This window comes from Martes martes, assembly GCF_963455335.1.
Source record: "Martes martes genome assembly, chromosome: 3".
Lineage (NCBI taxonomy): Eukaryota > Metazoa > Chordata > Mammalia > Carnivora > Mustelidae > Martes > Martes martes.
Window position 1 is genome coordinate 14,183,235 of NC_137890.1, and position 23,572 is coordinate 14,206,806.

Genomic DNA, 23,572 nt, shown 5'->3' on the forward strand with positions numbered 1-23,572 from the left:
TTTAGTATGTTTGCTAGGGATGATTATAGACTGATGGGGCTAAATTTTTCTAACATGTAACTTGTACATCGAAACTGCATTGATTCCACTGGTGTTTCTCTTGACGAAAATATTTTTTTGGAATTTTGCTTGTAACTATTGTCATTGTCTTTCATACATATAAACCTATCCTCTATACAAATCACTTTTTTCCTCTGGTAGAACTTTTTTGGGGAACACTGTTATTTGGAGCTAAATACTATATAAAACAAGTGAACAAATTGGAAATGCTCGTTTTTTGGGTCTTTTTTACCTTTTTAAACTTTAGGTAAAGAACTGATTTAGATGATCTGTCAAGGATATTTCCTCTTTTAAAATTAATGACTTACTGGCAAATTGCCCCTGAAAGTAAATTCTAGAAGAGTTCCAAAAGTGCTGAGAGTAGTGGTATATTGAGGGAATGAGTGTGCAGGAATATATTCTCAAGGTGAACACTTGGAAGGATCATACTTAAATGCGTAAATTCTGGCCTACGCAAGTTTTGCCTGTGGTTGCCTAGTATATGAGCCTGTCTGTAGTTGTAGTCAGTTAAGTATGAAGTGTTGCTCCCCACTTTGCTTAAGATTTGTACCATCCTTGACCTTTACAGGTCACATCCTGTCTATCCCATCATTTCTTCTGCTTTTAGCTTCGCCTCTTTTTTTTTTTTAATGCCATTGAGTTGGACACCATTAATAGCAAGAATTGTTTATGCATTGCTTTCAATTCCTGTGCCTGTCATGTTTATGTGGATAAACCAGTTTTTCTCCCTTCCTTTCCTCCTTTAGTGACCAGACTCACAAGAATTACCTTGCATATGTCTTGGATGTCCTCGTATCTACCATTTTTATTAAGCATTATTTAAATTTACCAAGACTAGAAAGATAGGATGGGTGATAAATCTGTACCATCTGTTTGGCTGTTTCCTTTCTAGTTTAAATAGTTGAATCTACTTGCCTTTGGGTGTCTTGCGCTTGGTTTTGTACAGGACTGTATTGCCTCTTACTTAATTCATTATTTCCAAAGGTTTTATTTTTTGTTTTTTTCCCCATTATTTCCAAAGGTTTTAAATGGCTTTTTTCATTTTTTCTGACCTATGCCCTGTGGAAAAATTAAAGCGTCTGGGCTTCAAGGCCAAAGACCTAATCTGATAAACCAGCTTCCTATTAATTTTTTCATTAAGGTATTTTCTGTTTTAAATAATAAATATTGCCTACATGAATAAGCAGCTAAATAAAAATAATAGATACTATGATTTTTTGAGAGAGTGTATGTGAGAGTGAGTGGAGGTGGGGCAGAGGGACAGGGAGAGAGAAAATCCCAAGCAGGCTCCATCACACCCAGCGCAGAGCCTGATGTGGGGCTCGATCCCAGGACCGTGAGATCATGACCTGAGCCAAAATCAAGAGTCCAACATCTAAACAACTGAGCCATTCACCAAGGCACCCCAATAATAATTATTTTTTAAAAAGTGTTTATACAACCAATTTTTGTTTGTGAAATATAGGCAGTGTGTTTTTTTTCTGTTTTTACCTTTATGTAATATTCCCTTCATTACTGTTAAATTATACTTCTCAGTAACTTGCGATGACAGATGACAGAGAGTATAATGCTAAGTGAGATAAGTCAGAGAAAAACAAATACTGTATGATTTCACTCATGTGGAATTCAAGAAACAAAAAAAAAAATGAGCAGAGGGAAAAAGATACAAACCAAGCAACAGACTCTTAACTATTGAGAACAAACTGGTGGTTAGCAGAGGGAAGATGGGAGGGCGAATGGGTGAAGTAGGTGATGGGGATGAAGGAGGACACTTATCTGTGATGAGCACTGGGTTTTGTATGGAAGTGTTGAATCACTCTGTTGTACACCGAAACTAATAGAACACTGTGTGTTAGCTATACTGGAACTAAAACAAAACCTTAAAAAATTATACTTCTCGGTGGTATTTCACTTGGAGAAATAAAATAAATTATCCATTTTTTAATTATAGCTAAAAATGGGGAAAAGCCAGAAGTAATTTCTCATGCAGTCTTTTCCAGTCACTAGTATATGCTTGTAAGCTGAGAATGATATCTCACGTAAGAATCATCAATTTGTTTGCTCTCTGCATTATAGTAAATGGAAATCAGTCACTTTAATTTTTGGAGGGTTTTGTTTTAGCCATAAGTTATAATTTGGTTCTCATTTCATTTTTAATTTCTGTCCATTAACTGATTACTTTTATTTTAATAGTGAATTTATGGCAGAAGAAAGTAATGAAAAATTTTGGCTGTTTTTGGAAACTGTACAAGAATTAGCAGTTTATAAGCAAACAGGTAGGTGATGTGCATATTATAACTTTAAAAATTCGTATCTATGTGTATACATTATATGTTTATTTTTAATGTTAAGGGTGGAGTGTAAATGCTTAATTGTGTTAGTAGATCTGAATATTAAATTTGAAAATATGTTTTAATGGAAATTATTCTAAGCATCCATTTCCAAAAAACAAAGTTTTAATACTTTATTGTAAAAACTCACATAATTAGCAGTGTTTGCAGATTGCATTACATCAAAAGGAACTAGAGATTGTTGACTTATGGATTTCTTTTTACCTAGGTTAATTTGAAATAGTATTAATTTTGCATCTAGTAGTATTGTTGTTTTGTTTTGTTTTTCCCCCCAAATTACTTTGAAAGAGATTTTTTAATACTTGCCTTTAACAAATCAGGTAACCTATGTGTTTTCATTTCACTATCTAGAAGGTGCAGTTAGTCATTCCTACTTTTTAAATATATACAAATATATATTACTACATATCTGTATATATGCATGTATCTTAGAATGAGCAAGTGTTTATTAATGTGTTTCTGAGAGAAGATCAGTAGATTAAAGACACTGAAATGAGGTTTCAGCAGCAGAGGGTAAAAGGTTAATTATTAATTATTGTAAAAAGAAAGGTTATTTTTCTGTCTCTACGGAGAATAGAATATTAACATGGAGTTCCTCAGGATGGATTTTCTTTAGCCTTGTAGACATGGGGAGAACTTCTTACTATGAAGATTAAATAGTTAAAGACAACTTACTGTGGTGATTAGTTCAATTTTGTTCTTGAATATCAATGTTAAGAGAAACAACATTTTTGCTTATTTTAAGTATTCATATACTGGACTCCATTTAACTCAAGTGGCCTCGAAGTTCAGCAATTTTAGGATTTCATGAGATGGATTAAAAAAAAATAGAGCAGACATGCCTTTCATATTTTAAACTGAAATATTTTCAAAACCAAGTAATTTGCTCTTTTAGAAAACTTTTCCTGAAAAGCGTCCTTATTAACATTATTTGAGTCACAAGAGACACTGTGCACTGCTCTAGATGCTGGGAATACAAAGGGGAATAAATGTGATCTGTGCTCCCCGGCCCCACAATACTGTGAAAGGGACAGTGGACGAGCCAGCTCTGCTCCGAGGTGGTAAGAGCTTCAGGGGCCCTGATGAAAGGAAGCGCCTGGGAAAGGGCACCTAGTCAGTACTTGAGAGAGAGCAGGACGGCCTTTCTAGTACTGGTGAGTATTGGAGCTCAGTGTGGACGACAGCAGCTAGCAGCGGCAGCCAAGGAGAGGGAAAGGAGAGGAGCAGAAGAGAGCGCAGAGGGCTGTGCAGGGGAATTTGGACCATTTCGAAGTGGACTGGCAAATCGATGGAGAACTATTATTGGTTGGTTTTGTATTTGTCCTGATAAAACAGGCTAGGTTAATATGGAAGGTTCTCACAGTTAAAAAATCCAACAAGTTTTGTGGCCCTCACCTAAAACCCTAAATGTAGCTTTCCCAAATCTTTGTCTCGGTACATACTTTATAGTGTTGTCCATTCAGCGCTATTCTCGAAAATTAGTCTTGTAAATTTTGAACTCTTTAGTTACTTAGATGTGTCCACGTATTTTCCCTAAATGAAATGACATGCCTGGACAATCTGATGGCAGATGATCATTAACAAGTTGGAATATAAGCTTAGGAACACCTAAGCTCTACTTCAAGCTTGTAATATAGGAAGTGTGTATTTCAGGGTTGAACCTAAAAGAAATCCTATTAAAGAAGAATTACCAACACTGAAAATAGAATTCCATTAGAATTACTTATCATGGCAAGAGTCAAAAGCGTATGCTGCTTCATCACTGTTACTGTTAGGTGTAGAAGAGGATTCTGTATGTGAGGAGTTAAATATGTCAGCAACTGTCAGATTTACTGAATTTACTTCAAGATATTATCCTAGAGGAAACATTTTAAATCCTCAGTTACTTATAATTTTTTAGGTTGTTGAATTTCCATGAAACCCTGTAAATAGTCTTTCCTGAAGAATAGTTCTGATGATCTACTTGCCTAAAAAAGTTGTAAATATTGAAGATTTAGCTTTTTGAATTCAGGTGCTAGTTTCATGCCATTTCATGAGAATATATTATGTGTTAGGAAATTAAGACCTTTTAAACATTGAATTGTCTGGTTTTTCAACCATTTTACGTGGTTCTGCCACAGAGTTATGTATTTCTCGACGCTTCAAGATTTAAGCGGCATGATATTAGCTAACCTGTGAGTCTTGTGTGGTGAGTTAGAAATGTCAGCCAAGGTTTTCCTAATTCCACAGTCCCTGTTTGTTTTTATTTCCCCATGAGTTCCACATCAAAACTAATTCTCAAAATCCCTGAAGATTTTAATGGTTTTTACACAAGTAAAGTTGCTTATATATATATATATTTTTTTTTTTTTAATATTTTATTTATTTGACAGAAATCACAACTAGGCAGAGAGACAGGCAGAGAGAGAGGAGGAAGCAGGCTCCCTGCAGAGCAGAGAGCCCGATGCGGGGCTCGATCCCAGGACTCTGGGATCATGACCTGAGCTGAAGGCAGAGGCTTTAACCCACTGAGCCACCCAGGTGCCCAAGTTGCTTATATATTTTAATGGGAAGATTTTTGGGAAATGTTATGACATTTCTAACTCAGTTACTTATAACTGAGAACCAGATTTGGATAGAAGGACGATTGCAGTTTGGATGTGTCACATTTGAAATGCTTGTCAAATATCCAAGTGAAGATATCCTGTAAGCTGATATATGTGTGGGAGATTTAGGTGGTAAAAATCTAGGCCAAGGGGTAGGATTTGGGAGTTATCAGCACTAAGAGGGTAATTGAAGTTATAGGGAGGAGGTATAGAAGGAGAAGAAAACAGGCCCCAATGGCAGAACCCTGAAGAACACCAATGTTTAAGAACTAACCAGAGGAAGAATGCACAATAGAGACAGGAGGAGTACTCAGAGAGGCAGGTGAAAACCTGGCGAGTGTGATGTCATGAAAGCCGGGGAAGATCGAGTGGTAAGTCGATGGATGTTATCACATACTATAGACAGATCAAATAATGTGAATACGAAGGTTTTAACAACAGAAAAATTATTGGTGATTTAGCTAGCAGTTTCACTGGTATAGTTATCAAAACTATGGTAGGTTGAGGCATAAGTTGAGGTTGGAAGTGGAGAAGAGTATTGTTTAGTCTTTCAAGATGGACTGTGAAGCATGAAAATATGCTCATCGTCCCTCCTTACCAGGAAAATAGAAATCGAAACTACGATGAGTTGTTACCTCCGGTCAGAATGGCTAAAATTAATGACAAGAAACAACAGGTGTTGGCGAGGATGTGGAGAAAGGGGAATCCTCTTACACTGTTGGTGGGAATGCAAGCTGGTGCAGCCACTCTGGAAAACAGTATGGAGGTTCCTTAAAAAGTTAAAAATAGAACTGCTCTACGACCTAGCAATTGTGCCACTGGGTAGTCACCCAAGGGATACAAAATACTAATTTGAAGGGATACATGCACCCCTGTGTTTATAGCAGCACTATCAACAATAATCAAATTATGGAAAAAGCCCAAATGTCCATCAACTGATAATGGAAAAAGAAGTGGTGTGGTGTACACCCCGCCACATACACACAGGAATATTACTCAGCCATAAAAAGAATGAAATCTTGACATTTTCAATGACCTAAATGGAGCTGAGGGAAGTAAGTTAGAGAAAGAAAATACCAGATGATGTCAGTGTGTAATTTAAGATACAAATGAACATGGTGGGGTGGGAGGAAAACCAAGAAACAGGCTTTTAACTATAGAGAACACACTGGTGGTTACCAGAGGGGAGGTTGGTGAGGGATGGGTTAAATGGATGATGGGCATTAAGGAGGGCACTTGTGATGAGCACTGGGTACTGTATGTAAGTGTTGAATCACTAAATTCTACACCTGAAGGGAAAAAAGATTATGAAGCAAATAAGATGAATCAGTAGCAGACTGTGTAGGCTGCTGCTCCCCCACCCCCACCCCACCGCCGTGAGGGTGAGAGTGATTTATGTGTATTAAATACCAGGAGGCAAAAGTCAAGTAAAACATGAGGCTGAAGAAAGAGGAAGGATATTGAAAGGGCAAAGTCCTTATTAGTAGATTAGTTGGTGAGCCTAGATGAGTTTTATTTTATTTCTAATTTAATCTAATTTATTTATGGAGAGCGCAAGTGAACAGGGAGAAGGCTCCACATCCAGTGCAGAACCTGATATGGGGCTCAGTCTCGTGACCCTCAGATTATGAGTTGAAATCAGGAGTTGGACGTTTAACTGACTGAGCCACCCAGGTGCCCCTAAATTGAGTTATTTTAAAACATCAGCTAAAGGAGTCCAGTGCTTCCATCTTGTGATTGAGGTGATCTTGCAAGTTAAGCCTAAATTATAGAACCTAAAACCCCTGAACCCTACATCTGTCTCTACATTAGAGACCTTAAAAGTGACTGGTGACAAAATTTAATGTCTGTTGTCAGGCACAACTCACACTTATTTCTGTGGACTCTCTGTTTTCATAGATGACTGACCCCTGTTTGACTGGTACAGTCTTAGTTATGCTATGCATTAATTCGGGCTATTTTTTTGTTGGCCCTGTAGCTTTTACAACTTTTTTAAGATCAGTTTTTAAGATAATATCTCTTCTCTGATCTGTGCTGCTTTTATTTAGGTGGGTCTTACATACATTATTTTTTTATTCTTGAGGGAAACTCACCATAACTTTCTGAGAAATCACCTATAGTTTAAGAAGTAGGAGTGAATGAGCACCCACCTATCCTATGTAACTCTTTAGGAGTACTACATTAGGAATGTCTTATGGTGTCTCTAACTACATTAGGAATGTCTTATGATGTCTCTAACATCAATTCCATAAAGGTATTGAAGACCGATGGGGTATGCCAGGAGCAGAAAGGAATAGTTGAAAGCCTAGAGAAGATTCCTGCCTTCACAACCCATAGCTTAATGGGAGGGCCAGCATTAAAAATTTTACAGATAATTTTTCATTAGTTTTGAGACTTGATCTAGAGATGGTATGGACCTGTCAGAGTATATACCAGGATCCGGACTGGGGAGGTCAGGGAAAACTCTTTCCAAAACAAATGACGCTTAAGCTGAGGTTTGCTGAACAGGAGTTGGCTGAGACTCCTTCTGCGTTTCATGGCAGAGGAGTGGCGTGTGAAGGCCCAGAGTTGTTAGCCGCCTCTCTCTGGGTATTGTCTCTTGGTCCCCTAGAAGCAGTAATGAGTTGGCTAATGGCCTTTCCTCCCCTCATCACTGTCTGATTTGGATCATCCTTATTCTTAGTCTTTTGTATTCGTAAGTATACATGAGCTTCTACTGCTTGCTCTGTTGGCTTCAGTGGTTTTCTTTTTTCCCCAGCTAACATTTATGAGGAATCACTGAGCTTACTCTACTTTCCACTTAATTTCTCCTTTGTCCCAGTTGGTTACTGGTGTGCTTTTCTGCATCGCTGGAGCGTGCAGGATTTACATAGTCTTTTGTAAATCTCAACTCCTCCATTATTCTTGTTTTTACAATTAAGTATGTTCAGAGCTCACCATCAAACTTTATGCTGCATTTCCTCTAATTATTTCTTGGTTAGGTAAAGCTTGCTCCCTCGTTGATGCCTCATGAATAACTCCTAGGAATAATGGCCCTGAGTTCCTCACATATAGGACTGTGTATGCATGAATTTTATGTTTAAGATTTTTAACTTTAGATTCCCGTATTTTTATTAGAAAATGTTGCAGTGCTAACCATTCTTAATCTTCATTCTTAGACATGTAGACCCATTGTTCCTTTTAATTCTGGAGAGTTCTCTGTTCATTCTCCTCTATTCCTTTGATTTCCTGCCTTAGGGATACAATTATACATACCGTAGCTCTCCTTTGCCAGACTTCTGAATCTGTCATTTATTCTTAAATCGTTTTTTCATCTTGTATTCTTTTTCTGTTTCACTTTCTTCACATTTTCCCTGTATATTCTCCATTTTTTTTCCTGATTCTTTTTACTTTTATGTTAGTTTAGTTTAGTTTTATGTTAGTCTATATTTTCTGGTATTCTTTCTTGTTCTCCCCTTAGTTCTTTCAGAACAGTTTGCATACCCCCTATTTTTTAGTTCTCTCATTCTTGAGCTTTTTTTCAAGAACTTTGAAGGGACTGAAGTTTTTTTTTATCCTACTTGCAAGCTAAAAACTTAGCTTCCCACAGTTTTCAGGATCAAACATAAGGCATGAGATAGAGAGCCCTGGTTCAGAATTGAAAGACTTTCTAACTGACCAAGGGAAATTGCCCAAGTGGGCCACAGCTCTCTTCTCAGCCATGACCCATCACAGAAATTTTTGAGGCTTTTTACTGTCCTATTTGAAAGGATCTAAGGTTGGTGTGATAGACTGTAGGAACTGTTGAATCATAAGGTGGTTGTAATTCTGCATTCTCTACTCTACCCTCTCCTCTGCCAGGCAAGCCAATGTTCTAATGACTTTCTGGCCTTCTGTCCGTAGTGGTAACAGATTTCCTTCCTTTTATACTGTGTACACATGTGCATGTCTGTAGCTCTTGTCTGAAGAAGGTCAAACCTTATCCTAATCCAAGAAAGGTCTTTTTACTTGTCACAATGGGTTGGACTTGAAACTGACAAAACCACTGGTGAGAAAGTTCCCTTGCATGCAGAAGAGTTGACAACTAAGACCTCATTTGGGTAAATGCCTCTGAATCTACTGCCCAGTTCTTGATCTGTAATCTCGTCCTTATTTTCTTTTCAATAATAGGCAACAAAGTCAAGGACCATTTATTGTCTGATTGACCATAAAATTTTATAAGTATGTTCACTATCAGTTTACAAGGACTTCCTCTAAATTCTGTCAATTGACCCATGAGGCTGGGTCTTTTCTCCTCTAAAAATCTGTGTATTCATCAGCATTCCATCTCTGTGTCAGATCTGTCAAGTACTGTGAAGGTTCTGAGATTTTACCATTTCCAAGCTAACAGATTAGTTTCATGGATGCGGGCAGAAGACCTGAAACCCCTAGATGAGAGATGGAGGACTTTCTTACTCAAAGAAAAAGCAGCATCCACCATGTTTACATATGTGCGCTGGTTCCCTGAGCCCCGATTCCCACAGGGCACCGTAGGGAGCCAGGTAACACCTGAATGAATGGGTTGTAGTAAGGAGAGGAGCCAAGGGACAAGAGCCCAGCAGCTTTTGAACAAGTAGTAGACACTGTAGCAATCAACAAACAGTCCAGTGTCCCTCACCACCTCCAACATATCTCCTTCCATGCAGCACTCTTCTCTCCCTCCTCCCCCACCTCCCAAGAGGGTGTCTGTGGTTACACATCCCTTTTGTCCTCCCTTTTCATAGCCAGGAACTGTGATCTGTGGATAAAGATCAGAGTCTGCCCTACCTGCGCTCTTTCAATGACATTTCTTCTGTCAGTTGATAACTTAGTACCAGGGAGTAAAGGAGAGAGGAAATGACCAGGGCATGTCCATGGGCCGGCTTACGGGGGCTGATACCAGGTGGCTCCAGAGCTGTGGTGCTTGTACCTGACCACCTCTGGCTGCCAGGGGCAACAGTGCAGATGATAATTATACCCCAGGTGGTGTAGAGAAAAAAAAAGGGCAAAAAATAGATGGTTCCATCCCTGCTTACCCCATGAGCGTCACCGGGCCCTCTTCAGCTCTTGGCTTCTGTTCTCCGGGACTATTCCAGCCAAATGATCTCCAGCTCCCCAGGGCTGTCCAAGAATTCTTACACTCTAGGATTTATCCTTCTCTTTGGTGTGTTCAGGAACTTTGCAGAGGGGTTTAGAGGAGGGAATCAGGAGTTCAGGTTATCGTATGCAAGAAGACATTTATTCTTTAAGATCTGTTTCAAATTTTGTCTCCTAAAGCATTCTGGATACACTAATTGCTTTTGGCTATGTGTATTAAATCTGAGTTGTATTTATTTATATGTGTCATTTAAAATTAAGTCATATTTAATTTTTTTGTGCTGTTCTTAGTCTTCTCTTAAATCGTAGGTAGGTCCTGAATCTTATCCTTGTGTTATAACCCACAGCCTTGGGGTGAAATAATCTGATATCCTGGCCCCTCCCAAATAGATTTTAGTGGTAGAATTATTTTCACCTAGACTCATAGCGCTTGATTATACCTCACTGGTGCATCCAAATGAAGTTAATGAACAGGATCTTGATTTTCTGTTTTTCTCCAACACCACCCATAACCAACCTTAAGATTTGATGGTATCGTTGGCTTTATAGTAGAGCTGTGCCAATGTGTTGAAAATGAAAATAATATCCTTTCCTCTTGATTTTTTTTTTTTATAGAATCAGCTTATTCTTATTACAACTTAATCCTGAAGAAAGCTGGACAATTCTTAGACAATTTGCATATCAACCTCTTAAAGTTTGCTTTCTCAATAAGAGCATACTCACCAACTATTCAGATGTTTCAACAGGTATGAAAAAGCACCCAAACCTATAGTTGACAAAGAAGCATGCTGGTACTGTGCATGAATCTTACTGTGAATATCTTTGGTTCAGAAGGATCTACAGAAGCCTTACCTGGGTGGCAGGTTAAACATCTGCTTTGGCTCTGGTCATGATCCCAGGGTCCTGGGATCCAATCCCTTATTGGGCTCCTTGCTCAGCGGGGAGCCTTCTTCTCCCTCTGTTGCTCCCCCTGCTTGTGCACTCGCTCTCTGACAAATAAAATCTTTGGGGAAAAAAATATCCGTAGACTTAGAATACCTGCTTCCATAGCCTGTCATTAATTGTATTATCATTGTCGATCGATTATAATTGAATACATTTTATAATTCTATAGTTATTTGGAATCAGGAAATTATAAGGACAAATGATTATTGAGATTAATGAAAATTTTAATTTGATGGCATTTTTTGTGACATTTTTCAGTGACTTTGAAACATGTTCTACTATAAAGTTGATTTTGTTAAAAAGTATTTGATTCGGCCTGCATGTAGATATTCTTTAATTAGAGCAATAACTTAACAGTAGTTGATGAGTTATTTCAATCAAAGGAATATATGAGTTTTAAAGATCATATTGTAATTATCAGCTACTGTAGCTAAATATAACCTCTGAAATCTTAGATTGCAGCTGATGAGCCCCCACCAGATGGCTGCGATGCATTCGTGGTTATCCATAAAAAACACACCTGTAAAATCAATGAGCTCAAAAAGCTGCTGAAGAAGGCTACTTCAAGGTAAGTTCATGATAACCTGTAGTGAAAGAAATGGTTTATAAAAAGAGATGAGGGTTGAAATAGCAGAAGTTGCTTATAATAAAAATCTTTATAATGAAGATATTGCTTATTGAAAAACTGAATCTGTCTGAGCTGGTAGTTCAAGTCCTTTTCTAAAATGTATGAATATTTTCAGTATTCTCTCTCATTAGCTTTTGATTTTAGAATATAAATTTTATCAAAATACCATAAAATACATTAAATGTTTTATATAATTATAGATTGTTTTTTCAAATAAACACACAAAACTGGATTTATGTGGATTCTATCTCTTTAAATATAAACTGAATTTAAAACTTGGAAATAAAAAATTAATAAAGTAATACAGAGTATAAAGTTGCCTTGTTATAATGTATGATTAAAAACTTTTTTACTTCTTCCAAGTATTTAATACAAATAGATATGGGTAGCCAGAAGAAAATTATTAATAATACCAGTATATATGTCTGATTTATTTATACTTTAAAAAGTTTTAGTTGTTTCTCTAATTTTGAAAGAGTTCTTTATATATTAAACAGTAATATATACTTAGTAATTCATCTCAGTACTTCTCTTTTTTTGTTCTAAACCTTTTAAAATATTTTCTTGCATTTTATATTAATTTTAATATACAGAAGCCTCTTTAATTTCATGTCGCCCAAATTTTCTTTTATGTGTGTGTGTTTTTATACTTCGTTTTTTCCAAACCTGAGTGAGAGATTTTAACTATTATTTTCCAGTAGCTTTCCTAAAGCTTTTCTTTTCATTTTACCTTAAACTTTTAATCCATGTAAGTTATTGTTATCAAAGGTAAGGATCCAGTCAGACCTTTTTTCCCTTCAGGTGACTTGTCGATTATATACTCATTATATTTATGTTATGCTCTATTTCATAACTGTCCTGTACGTTAACTGTTTCTTGTAGCAGTGCCATGCTGTTTTAGTATTTATTGTTTTATAATATATTCTGATACTTCACAGTACAATTTCATTGCTGCCTTATTTCCTCCAAATTTTTTTTGCTCTTTGCAGTTACTGATGCTCTCAAATTAACATTAGAGTTCTTTTTCTTCTGCCAAATTGCCTCCTAAAAAACCTTGGTAGAATTTTAGTTAGAATTATGTTAAACCTGTTGGTTAATTTAAAAACAATTTAAATCTTTATTATATTGAATCTCTCAATGGGTGACATTGTATGTCTTCTGTTCATACCTTTTCTTTTTTGTTCATACCTTTTAAAATGTTAAAGTTTTGTAATCTTACGGTTTTAAAATCAGAAATAACTTATTTTATCAGTTATTTATTGAAATGTAATACAAAGTTTTTCTCATTGGACATACTGTGTATTGTAATATACATTAAAACATTGTACTGTCTTTGCATTTGTTAATGCTGTGGGATATCTTCTGTTAAATTGATTGCGTATGTTTTAAGATTCATGCTTCTATTTTAATAGATGAGATTAGCTATTTAAATTATAAATGCCACTTTTTAAAAGTCATTTAGCTTCATATAGTGAATTAGGCAACCATGTTATTTCTGTAAATTCGGTTCTTGTACATATACATATTAAAGAAAAGTATGTCATAGAAATGATCACTTCCTTTTTGTTTAAATATAGCAATTTATTTCTCAAAGGAGTTTGATCCAGGTGTTTTAATAATTTTATGCATTTTATATCCGTTAAGCTTCTGTGAAAAGTATCCCCTGCTATGTTTAGGGGTGTCTGCATTGAGTTTTTGTTTTATTTTTATTAAGTATAGTTGATATACAACATTATATATGTTTCAAGTGCACAACATAGTAATTCAACAGTTCCTGTACTTTCTGCATTGCTCACCAGAAGTGTGGTTATCCTCTGTCACCATACAACATTATTACAGTATTATTGGCTTCATTCCTTATGCTGTACTTTTTAATCTCTGTGACTTATTTTATAACTAAAAGTTTGTACCTCCTTAATCCCCTTCACCTATTTTGCCTATTCCCTGCCCCCCCCCATTCTTCTCTGGGAACCACCAGTTCTCTGTATTTATCAGTTTTGGCAGGGGGAGGGGGTGTTTATTCACTTATTTTGTTAGATTTATTTTGTTTAGATTCCACATATAAGTAAAATCATATATTTGTCTTTCTCTGTCTTATTTCACTTAACATAATACCCCCGGGTCCATCCATGTTGCCACTAATGGCAAGATCTTCAATTCCTTTATAGCTTCCTGCGCCCCTTTTTAGTTTTAGTAGACTAACTGTGAAATTGTTAGCCCTTGTGCATTTTTTTTTCTTTTCCTAGTGCATTTTTAAAATGTGATTTTGGTAACTTTTAAAATTATTTATTTTTGATGTCTGACTTTATAAGTTTCTTAAATATTGACTAAGTATTAAATATAAAATTAAGATTAAAGAGAGGTAACATCAAGCTTTTGGGAGAGGCCATTTGCAGTGGGCCCTGTGAGCTTTGCGTGTTCTTCGTCTGATGAATAGATCGTGGAAGACCCTGACTGTTCTTTACCTGAGCCATTTCTCAGGGTTGTGCAAAGTAGCAGGCAACCTGGAGGAATGAGATGATTTTCCCTTTGGAAAGAAGAGCAGGCTTGTTTACTGCTTGCTATAAAACAGTGGTTCCCCAAGTATAGTGTCCCTCAGCTACAACATACACCCACTATTTGTGTAGTATCCATTGAGGTCCATATTTTTCCCAACTCATCCCTCCCACCAAGAAATGATAAAAACCTAACTTAATGTTTTGTGAGTAGGATAAAGTCAAACCTTAGATCTTTTACAGTTTTTTTTTTTTTAAGATTTTACTTATTTATCCATCAGAGAGGGAGAGAGTACACAAGCAGGGGGAGCAGCAGGCAGAGGGAGAGGGAGAAGTGGGCTCCCCATCGAGCAGGGAGCCCAAGGCAGGGCCTGATCCCAGGACCCTGAGACCACGACCTGAGCCGAAGGCTGAAGCTTCACCAATTGAGCCATTCAGGCACCCCATCTTTTACAGTTCTTAATAGTTTTAGAAACAAGGGTGAGATGTTGATAGATTAATGGCTTTCTGGAAGAGGACGGACAAGGGCCACATGGTTAGAGGAAGACAAAAGCTCAACACTTAAAATTTTGTCCTACTGCTCTCCTCTCTCTCCTCCTGCCATTTTGTACTACTGTCTGCTCCTGGATGGGTGAGAGCAATTTTCTGATAACTTGCTGTAGCCTCTGTCACAGCTCCTTGATATATGTTCCTGCAGGAAAGAGCGCCCAAGCTCAACTGACAGGGTTTGGAAGGTGTTCACAATGAGCAAGGCTTTAAAATGATGTCTGGGCCAATTCGATGAAGTTTTATTATTTTGGCTTCTGTGACTGAATTACGTTTGGCACTGATACTGTGTGTGTTTATACTGTGAATGCTGTGACTGCTCAGAGTCTCAAGGGAGACCACCACATGTACCGTCTGTTCCCAGGTGAACAACATACAATCTCAGGAGAGAAAGTTGAGCTAGAATCCCGTTAGAGTCCGAATGGCTGCTGGAATACCCAGAGGCAGTTTCGAGTATGACAGCACCACCTGCCTGACTGTCATCAAGTATACTCCTTTTTGAAAAGCCGCTCTTAGGGGCTCTTAAGCTCTTACTGAAACTGAAGGCCTAACCCACAGAAGCCTTGTGACTCTAACATCTGATGGTTTATATTTTGGCGTCCGCTAAGTAGGATTCAGTGACTGAAAAGATAGAGGGACCTAACAAGTCTCTCCAGTCAATTGAAAATGGCATATTCAAGAACATAGTTGTTTTGACTTAGCATGATCTTGGATTTACGTGGAAAGGTGGTAGCTACCCTTTGGGCAAACCACGTGCCCTATTCCACTACCTCAAGTAAAGTTTCTGGCTCAGTGGGGCCCTCAGTCCACAGTTTCCCTAAATGACTGGGCTGCGTTACTACGTTACTACGTTCAGCTAAGTTAAAGCTGATGGCATCTTTAGGTGGCCATTACTGTTCCGTCAAGCCACAGCTTATGTAACATGAAAAGTAGGTGTGGTCACTGCATTCAGTGGGCAGAATTCAAGGTGGTACTCCTGTCTCTGACCCCCTTGGTGAAAATTGTTACATTTATACTGACTCTTGGATTGTTCCCAGTGGCCTACCCGTCTAGTCTGCCACTTGGAAGACCACCAACTGGCAGAGCAAAGGCACCACTCTTCAGGGCTGTACCCTCTGAAAATAAATTGCTGCCCATCCGCCAGTGTGAGTTATTTCTGTAAACACACAGTGTTAGCCCATTCTTTTAGTCTGAGTAAAGTCAAGCTGCTTACACTTCAAACATAATACCTTGAAACACAACAACATTATGGCCAAAACAGGTAGAATGATTTGTCCCTTCCCTACCTCCTATTCAAAGATCTGTGCTCTGGATCTGCCCTAAAACTTGACAGATATTATATATTTAAGCATATATATGATAATGTATTTGGGAGAAAATGACAGCAGTCATCACTATTCTAAGTCAGTATAAATTGCTCCCCCTGCCCCCAACAAGGATATTAAACTATTAAGGAATACTTTTTTGGAAATTGGGATGGTGAAAATAATACATAGGAAAGAAAGGCAACTTTGATGCCCTTAATGTGTTATGATTTTTAAAAAAGGAAAAAATAAACCAAGTGTTCAGCTCAACCAAAGGGAAAAGAAGAAATAACATGAATGTAAAAGGTAATAGAATTGTTCCTTCCTTTGTTTTAATCAGTCATTTCTTTAAAGAAAAAAAACTAAAAATCTAACCCGGAAAACATGAAATTTTAGGAATGAGAAACTTTAGGAATGAGAAAGAAAATTTAGGAATGAGCAACATCTGTAGAGGGGAAAAAAATTAAAATATGTTACTGTAAATACATATGCAAATACGTAAGTCACTTGCTTAAAAAAAGAACAACTGCTGTGGACAAATATCCATAGGTTGTAAGCCAAGGATTATGTGCCTGAAGGTCACAAAAAGAAAGAAAAATGTATAAATGCTATATATAGCTTCTCTCAGACTGGGGAATTGGTTTTGCCCTACCTACAAGCCAATAAGCGTGACTTCGATTGTTTCACGGATTCTGGCAGAGGACAGGAGGCTCTTGAGTCAGAAGCAAAGAACTGTCCCCTTCAAAGCCACAGCAGCATGAGCATTCGCCTGCTTGCACTGGTTTCTGTGTCTCCACATTCTCCAGGGGTGAAAAGGGGCCCCCAAGAACACTGCACGAGCAGCTGGGGTGCATCCCAGCTGAAGGACGCGGAGCTTGAGGAACCTAGGACTTCTAACAAGCAGTAAGCAACCTGCTCTTTGTCCCAGAGGGAGACCTTAACAGACCCCGCAGTCTCCTGCAAACCTGACAGATGGCCTGTCATAGTCTTGACATACCCAGAAAGACAGTCAGTGGCTATGGCAGAATGCCTCTCCCAACAGTCCATCCCTGGGCCTAATAAATTCTTGACCAAACTCAAATTTTTGTGACCGTGCTTCTCATCAGCCATTCTGTTGTCTCATGAAGCGTTTAATGAAGGCCACTGTCAATGGGACTCCGAGCAGCAGGGGCATCCATCTGTAGGCTTAGCCGCAACCATGCCCCCAGGGTCCCAGATTCAGCCAACTGTGAATAAGTCCAGGGGGACTAGTGTGTCCCATGTCAGACAGATGGGATGTCATCTAACATCAGTCTGTTATCCCTTAAAACCTGCACAAGGGAGTTTACACCTACCTGATCTTTGCTGTTCCTGCAGATACTCATTGGGGACAATAAACGGGCCAAAAAAGCAAGCCCTTTCCCCCCGTGGAAGCATTCTGTGCCTGCTTTCCCCAAATACAAGAATAAAACCAGAAAGTGGCTCATGTCACTCCAGTTCTAAAATTGTTAGACTCGTGCCTAGTAACTGCAGCCTCTGTCTTCACATCGCTGCACCCAAGACTGCTCCGGGCGCATGGAAATACAGCAGTTTGCGTCACTCGGATGAAGTTGTGCCGGCCTGCATATTTATGCGTGAATTTAGGGTGCAGGGAGACCTACACTCAGGAGACCTTGGTCTCTGGAAAATCTACTCCCTTTCTTGTAATTTTTCCTTTGATTTTTTACCTCAAGATTTATCTACTAGCACTGTTTCATCGGCAGCCTTTCCAGTTACTAACAATAATAAATTATTTGAAAATAGTTTCTTTCAGACAGTATTAAAATGTAAGATACCCTGTATAAATTATGAAATGCACTTCTACAGTACCGATTTGATAGAAATCAGTATTTTTAATAATCCATTTGACCTAGTGCCATTTGAGTTCCATGGTTGCAGTTAAAATTAATGAAATGATTTTAATAATTTCATCTGGTTTAATTCCTTTTTCGTTTTTAAATGAAGTATGATTTTAGCATTATTTTTGTGTTTATTAATAGGATCCTGTGAAGAATGACAACTAATTCTATTTCTCTTGTTTTGCACATTCTTGTCTCTTCATCTGTTGCAGAAGAGATTAATCATGAACTCCGCTTTTACTTGGGGCTAAAATTTTGTCTCATGTTTCAAATATCCAAACATTGACAGTAATATTTTTTAAATCCTAGCTTACATTAAATGTTAATAATGAAAGTGGATGGTGGGGCATCTGGGTAGCTTAGTCAAACATCTGCCTTTGGCTCAGGTCATGATCCCAGGGCTCTGGGATCGAGCCCCGCATGGGGCTCCCTGCTCAGTGTGGAGTCTTCTTGCTGCCATCCCCCTCCCTGCTCATTCTCTCTTTCTCTCTGAAAATCTTAAATAATAATAATAATAATAATAATGAAAGTGGATGAATGTGTAGAACTGAAAAAGAAGTTTATTAACATAAGGTGGGTGAGTGTGCATGCTTACTATGACAGCCAAATTATAAATCACTGTAAATACTTGAACTCATGTAATCTTATAAACCTGAAATAAACACATACTCCATGTCAATGTCCAGAAATAGGACAGATTTGAAGCCAAGTAATTAGTGGAAGTTTTCATTATTCTGTTAGAGGTATTGAGCCCTTTAGTGATTTTGATTTAAAGTAAGTCAATAACTAGGAACAATAGTAATTTAGCCAGTTTTTAAATGTAAAAGCTAACTTATTTTCATTGGTAAGCCTTGTTCTGTAATTAGAATAGAAATTTGAATTTCTCTATTAGAAGATAAAATTTATACATGTACAACTTTCCAGCCATATCAGAAAGCTGAAAAATAAGTTGTTATTTACCATAGTTTATTGTAGAAAGTCTAAATTTATCATGAATATTCTAGAAATGTTTCTGTAAAATAATAGTGGTTATCACCAAACCATTTTATCAATTTCTGTTTAGCTCAAATAAATAATAGAATTTTATTTTTGAATTTTTCATATTTAAAATCATACCTCTTGATAAAAAGATTCCATTTGCATTTTAAATTTTGATTTTGAGATTTTTTTCCCTTACTCTGTGCAGGTTAAATTAACTACTATAGGAGAATTAAAAAATGTAAAGAAAATATACCTACAAAATAATTTGCTTTACACACAAAACAATATAATAAACATAATAAGATAGACTATAATATAAAAATGCTGTAAATTTTATAGTTATGTCAAGTAAAAATCCTATGCACCTCTAGTATATGAAACCTAAGGGAATAAATAAAGTGATCTAATAATTCATTGTGTTCATCTGAGTATAGAATTTGTCCCTTTAATTTTTTAAGGAATTTTATGTTAATTTACACTGAAAGGACATGTTCCCAATGTATTAAGTTTAAACATTAAGAATCAATACAATGTGTACATACAGCAAATTTAAGATTCTTTTTTTACTCCAGACTTCTAGAACTTCTCCCCAGAGTCAACCAGTGCTATCAAGTTTTTGTGTATCCTTATAGTCATAATTACATGGATAAATACCTCCTACTTTCATCATTTTTTAAAAAAGAATATTTGAGAAAGAATGAAAGCAAGTTGAGGGGTAGAGGAAGAAGCAGGCCCCACCCCCACCCCCTCAAGAAGCCCGATGTGGGACTCGATCCCCGGGACTCTGCGACCATGACTTGAGCTGAAGGCAGACGCTTAACTGACTAAGCCACCGAGGCACCTTCCCTACTTTGATCATTAATGGTGGTTTACCATGCAACATTTGATTCCTTTTTTCCTTGACAGTACTCTTGATCAATAGTTTAAATAAGGGGAGTTTGGCAAGAATGAGAGAAGAATGATTCTTGAGCTTCAAGCATGTGCTTTATGCTCTGCTAGACAATTTTTAAGTCATTTTGGTAAATCTTTAGGACACTCCTAAGAGGTAGTGAGAATACCTCCTCTTGAACAGATAAAGAAGTAGGCCCAGGAGAGATCAAATCACTGGCTCAAGTCACATAGCTAGTAATTGAACTAGAACTTGAATCCAATTCTGCCTACTTTCAAACCCCAGTCTTTTCATGAGTATGCGGTAGTTTTGTTGTTCATGTCCCTGTCCCTCTCCCCTTTTTTTTTCATATTTGTTACTTAAAGATAGTAAATGACTAAAAGGTTGTAAATGTCTGAATTCATTAAATAGAAGTTATTTCTCAACACCTTTTTATTATTAACTTCATTATCTTATGTTTCTTTCTACCTCATAAGTCATTAAAAGATGTGGGTTTAAGGGGCGCCTGGGTGGCTCAGTTGGTTAAGCGGCTGCCTTCGGCTCAGGTCATGATCCCAGCGTCCTGGGATCGAGTCCCACATCGGGCTCCTTGCTCAGCAGGGAGCCTGCTTCTCCCGCTGCCTCTGCCTGCAACTCTGTCTGCCTGTGCTCGCTCTCTCGCTCCTCGCTCTCTCTCTCTCTGACAAATAAATAAATACAATCTTAAAAAAAAAAAAATGTGGGTTTAGGATTCTGTAGACAGGAGTTGAAATCCTGGCTTTCTTTGATCTCACCCTGTATATTTAACTTGTCTGAGCCTCAGGAGTCTTAAAAGTTTAAATGATAGTAATTATCTAAAGGAATTGGTGGGAAAAGAGACTGTACTGATATGTGTAAAGAATCTAGGACAGTGCCTGGCGAGGAAGAAGGTATCAAAGTCTGTGACAGGGCCAGACCATAGGACTTCTGTTTCTTTGATTATCTGTGAGAATTTCATGAGTTGTTATTCATATTAAGTACTGATAATCTTTGTATGATATAACGTTTTTGTTTTTTAAATATTTGGAACCCATTTTCAAGAAATATGAGCTATGAAAAATTATACCCTTCTAATTAAAAAAATTTTTTTTCATTGAAAAATATATTACCACTATCTGTTATTTAAAGATAGTAAATCTTGTTCATTAAAAATATCTGTAGTGGGGCGCCTGGGTGGCTCAGTGGGTTAAGCCTCTGCCTTCGGCTCAGGTCATGATCCCGGGGTCCTGGGATCGAGCCCCACATCGGGCTCTCTGCTAAGCCGGGAGCCTGCTTCCTCCTCTCTCTCTCTGCCTGCCTCTCTACCTACTTGTGATCTCTGTCAAATAAATAAATAAAATCTTTAAAAAAAAATATTTTTAGTGTTCAATTTTGGATTAACCAGATTTCTGTCTTGAATAGAAGTTATTTTCTGTTGATTCTGTCAGATATCATAAACTGAGTGTATTCTTTCTCACTGACCTACAGCTATAAAACTTTGAATGTTACATTCTGTCATACATGTTTATTATATTGTTTTGTGTGCAAGGAAAGTTATTTTCTAAGTATACTTACATTTTTTAGTTCTTCCACAGAAATTACTATATTAACCTGTGCACAGGATGAAAATTCACCACAGGAAGTTTAAACTCTTTTTCTGTGATCATACACACACACACACACACACACACGTACATCTGTATATATGTATGTGTACATACGTATGCATGTATATGTGTGTGTATATATGTGTGTGTGTGTGTGTATGTGTACTTTTTTTCCTGTAAGTTGTTTGATAAGTAGAAATTATAAAAGGTCATGATATATTTTCAATATGCTCTTTCAGTTCTTTTAAAAAGTTTGTGCTTTGCGGTGCCTGGCTGGCTAAGTCAGTAGAGCATGCAACTCTTGATCTTGGGGTTGTGGGTTTCAGCCCCACGTTCTATGTAGAGAGTACTTAAAATCTTTATAAATAAATAAATGTGTTTTGTTTCCATTTTAGGCCCAGACCTTATCTGTTTAAAGGTGATCATAAATTTCCCACGAACAAAGAGAACTTACCAGTGACTATACTCTATGCTGAAATTGGTACCAGAGCATTTAGTAAATTTCACAAAGTATTGTCTGAAAAAGCTCAAAATGGGAAAATTCTGTATGTTCTTCGGCATTATATTCAGGTACAGTATTATCCAAGATTATTTTGTATATAAAAATTATGTTTGAGAAGTTCCTTACTAGGTTTTACATAATTTCCACCTGAACAGTTAATTAAAGATTTTTTAAAATTAACATACCTATCAAATGTGAATTTTATATGGAAAAATATATGGGGATTCTGTATCTTGTTGACACTTGTCTCTCTTCAGATTCCTTTCTTCTTAAATCTAAAACAGATTTAAAACTTGGATAAAAAACGAAACGATATGTGTATAATATTTGCTAGGATTCATAAATAGAGGGTTTTTTTGGTTTGTTTTTTGAGAGAGAGGGAGAGTGTGTGAGCATTGGGGAGAAGGGGTAAAGTGAGAGGGAAAGAGAGAATCTTAAGCAGACTCATGGGCTCAGCACAGAGCCCGACCCCATGACCCTGAGGTCAAGACCCAAGCTGAAATCGAGAGTCAGATGCTTAATCAACTGAGCCACCCAGGCGCACCCCTTTAAATACAATTATTATTATCTTTTAAAGATTTTACTTATTTGACAGAGAGAGATCTAGCAAGAGAGAGCATGAGCGGGGAGGAGAGGGAGAAGCAGTCCCCCTGTTGAGCAGGGATCCCAGTGCAGGGCTCCATCCCAGGACCCTGGGATCATGAGTTGAGCCTAAAAGGCAGACGCTTAACCGACTGAGCCACCCATGTGCCCCATAAATACAATTATTTTTAATGAAAAAGTATTATGGTGAGGAAATCTAATTTAATTGATATGGTATATATTAGTTCGAAGTGTGAAGCATGGTATGGGAATGCTATTAACTATTTCTTTAGCGGACTACCGTATTATTCAAGTTTCTGATCGAATACGTTGTATTCTCACTCTTCCAACCTCTCATTTCTGTCACACTCTTGTTACAGTATTCTGGTTTAATGACTATAGTACCCATTGCTGTATCTCAAGTTTTCTTTCTTTCATACCTCCACACCATTCCCCCCACCCCATGCAACCCAATTCACGCAAATATACTAGAATGAACATTAGAGAAGGACTTTGCTTTTTTAACCACTATATTCCCAACATGGAAAGAGTGTTTTATATTGAAATACTAGTGATTTGCATATTAATGTTTAAGATAATAAAAGCATCACAAATATACTTGTTAATTGCCTATCCATATTCTTTACCTGTTTTTATATTGGATTATTGGGGTTTCTCTTTTTCTTTTTTTTTTTTAAGATTTTATTTATTTATTTGACAGAGATCACAAGTAGGCAGAGAGGCAGGCAGAGAGAGAGGGGGAACCAGGCTCCCTGCCGAGCAGAGAGCCTGATGCAGGACCCGATCCCAGGGCCCTGGGATCATGACCTGAGCCGAAGGCAGAGGCTTTAACCCACTGAGCCACTCAGGTGCCCCTGGGTTTCTCTTTTTCTTACCTGCAGATTTTGAAATATATGTTCTGAATACTAATCTTTTCTTCTATACTTTGCAAACATCTTCTATAATATTTCTGATCTTCTGGTATTAAAACAAATTATTTATGACATCTTTGGTTCAGTGCAAGTAATAATTGTGATATCAGATTTATCCAACTTTTCTTTAGTGATTCCCTTCACAATGTCATAAAGACATTCTTGTGTATTTTCTTGTGATAATTAAAATGCTATTT

The 23,572-nt window shown here is 37.3% G+C and overlaps 1 protein-coding gene across 1 annotated transcript in view; it reads left to right on the plus strand.

Moving 5' to 3' along the window:
- The window catches only part of UGGT2 (UDP-glucose glycoprotein glucosyltransferase 2), a 189,050-nt gene that overhangs the window by 22,014 nt on the left and 143,464 nt on the right, over positions 1–23,572 (plus strand). The window contains exons 2-5 of the mRNA XM_080798047.1: positions 2,254–2,336; positions 10,706–10,836; positions 11,491–11,603; positions 21,755–21,929. Of these exons, the coding sequence (XP_080654173.1) occupies positions 2,254–2,336; positions 10,706–10,836; positions 11,491–11,603; positions 21,755–21,929 (502 nt within the window). The remainder of the gene's footprint in view (positions 1–2,253; positions 2,337–10,705; positions 10,837–11,490; positions 11,604–21,754; positions 21,930–23,572) is intronic.